This window comes from Thermobia domestica, chromosome 9 (assembly GCF_964235325.1).
Source record: "Thermobia domestica chromosome 9, izTheDome1.hap1.1, whole genome shotgun sequence".
Classification (NCBI taxonomy): Eukaryota; Metazoa; Arthropoda; class Insecta; order Zygentoma; family Lepismatidae; genus Thermobia; species Thermobia domestica.
This window is the reverse complement of record NC_137462.1, coordinates 62,451,784-62,454,351: the sequence shown is the minus strand read 5'-3', so window position 1 is coordinate 62,454,351 and position 2,568 is coordinate 62,451,784. Positions and strand designations below refer to the sequence as shown.

At 33.2% G+C, this 2,568-nt stretch overlaps 1 protein-coding gene across 1 annotated transcript; it reads left to right on the top strand.

Moving 5' to 3' along the window:
• The first annotated feature begins 657 nt into the window (after positions 1–657).
• On the top strand, positions 658–2,568 carry LOC145660838 (uncharacterized). Its single transcript, XM_081726260.1, has one exon. The coding sequence runs from the start codon at positions 658–660 to the stop codon at positions 2,566–2,568; it is 1,911 nt and encodes a 636-aa protein (XP_081582386.1).

Sequence of the window (2,568 nt, the reverse complement as noted above, 5' to 3'; positions counted from 1 at the left end):
ATTGCCGGGATTTTGCATTAGGGCAGCTGTTTCAGCTTACTGCTACTACTGTCGTTTGAGCCTACACTACATCAGGGTTGCCAATCACGCATAAAAGTTACAAAGTAAACCCTAATTTGAAAATATATATTTTCTTTCTATCGTGGGTATATGGTAAGCGTCTCTTCTGTTTGTGTGGCACACCTAGGTTTGAATCCCAGTGAAAACTGAGATAACACATTAAACTGTGAGTTCGTCTCTCAAACAGCTTGGTATTGGAAGAGGATTTTAAATTACATATAACTTTTGTTATTTATTTATTATTATATTATTATTTTTGGAATTATTATATATTTTTCTAAAAATAAGCATTGTAAACATAATGGGTCATATGCAGAGTCGTTTTGACGCTTGATTAACGTCATACTACAAGCTTGACTACTGCAGGAAACATTAGTCGAACTCTTTAGTATGACACTAATCACGCGTCAGAACGACTCTGCATAAGGCCCAATTTGTCTTTCACCATTATAGTCATATACACCGTAGGTTAAGTTTATGAAACCAAATTAAGGTAGAAATTAAGTAATACTTGCAAAATCTTTTAACATTATCAAATATAATACCAAACATATAAATAAGAAGATAATTACTTTATTAATCATTTACGTTTCAGGAATGACAAGTCTCATAGTGCTGTCAAAATTTCTACTTGCTACTGGACTAGCATTGGTAGTTTCAACTGTACAAAATACAACAATTAATTTCATGAGTGGCTTGAACGAAAACATGCAAACGTGTGTTAGACTGATTTTGGACAAGTATTTTCAAACCACAAAAACATTGGTTATCTTTGAGGATACAGAAGAATTGGAAACTTTTATTACGTTTAATTACAAAACACCAGTCTTAAGAATCTATCCTGACATTACCGACTATCATACTATGTTAAACCTACAACTGCTAATGTTACAGGAGAAATATGCAGTAGAATATGTGATTATTGTAAATAATTTATCTAAAGTAACAGATATACTAGTGAAGTTTTGGAATTTTAGGTTTTTGAATCCACCTTCGAAATGCATGATACTTATTACCACTGAAGATGATAATACTCAAGACTTACAAACTGCATTTAATAGCTTACAGAAAGCAGATTTAGTTAATTCTATCATAATATTGTCTCCAAGTAACTTGAATTTGACATCTGAGAATGGTAATTCTTTACTTATATATACTTATTTTCCCTACTCGAAATTGCATTGTGGATCTGCTGGTGCAGAGGTAATCTTGGATAGTTGGAAAAAGTGTAATTTTACGACAGGAACCAACTTGTTTCCAAACAAAATGGATAATCTCTATGGTTGTAGAGTATCGTTGACAGCAGCTGCTCTTATTCCATATTCCTTTCTAACAGACCACGAAAACGGAAAAAATGCTCTCGTAGGCATCCTTGGAAAAACTATGATAGCATTGAGAAGAAAACTGAATTTTAACTTAACACTAAATGATATTGGCGATACTGATGATTTTGTGGGATTTGTTTTTCCTAATGGAACAATCTCAGGTGATTTATTAGAAATATTTATTGGTAAGTATGAAGGTTCTTTTAAAGTGTCCATTCCTTATCCAGCTACATCTTTATATTTTGACGTCATACTGTCAAGGATTTACCAGCATACTATATGGATAGTTCCTCTTCCAAACAGTTATCCACGATGGATGAACATATACTTTCCTCTTGACTTGGTAACTTGGATTAGCATAATCATCTCCTATTTTCTAATTGTAATTACATTGAAAACTATGATGAAAAATGAACCTAAAAATTACAGTTCAGTAATGGGTAAATCGTTTTTATATTCGTTGTCAGTTCTGCTGAATATGTCAGTATCTCCTCCTCCTCCGAAATTATTTGTTAGGTTAGTTTTTATTTTATGGGTGCTGACTTCATTAGTCATTTCCACTATCTATCAAGCTTCATTCTTTGGCTTTCTAACTAAGCCTAAGATGCATTCTACTGTAAAAAGTATGGAAGATCTTGTAAATTCTGGACTGAAATTTGGTGGTCCAATAAGTGGCCGATCATATTTCAAAGGAAAGGAAGATTTAGTAACAAAAGCCTTATATGACAGGTGGATAGTTGAGAATAACCAAGATAGACTCATAAAACGAGTTGTAGAAAAGAGAGACTTTGCATTTGTGACTTTACACGTAGCAGCAGAGATGTACGCTTTGTCATACTTTGATGCTTACGGAGAACCATTGTTTCGGACAGCATATGATTCCTTTCTTTCCATTCCTTTAGTCCTGTATATGAGACGGGGGTCACCATTGAGCAAACCTTTTGCCCGTATAATAGATGTGTGTTTCGAAGCCGGATTATTCATAAAATGGAAAGACGATACATATTATTTTTATCGCAAAATGAATGAAATTAAGTTAATTTATATTGAGAGAAAGACGAAGGTTGCCATTACGATTGATAATTTAATGGGAGCGTTTGTATTATTTGGAATAGGAATAGTGTGTTCTGGCATTTCTTTTATTTGTGAAAGTTTGGTCAAATTGTATCTGTACAAAGATTAG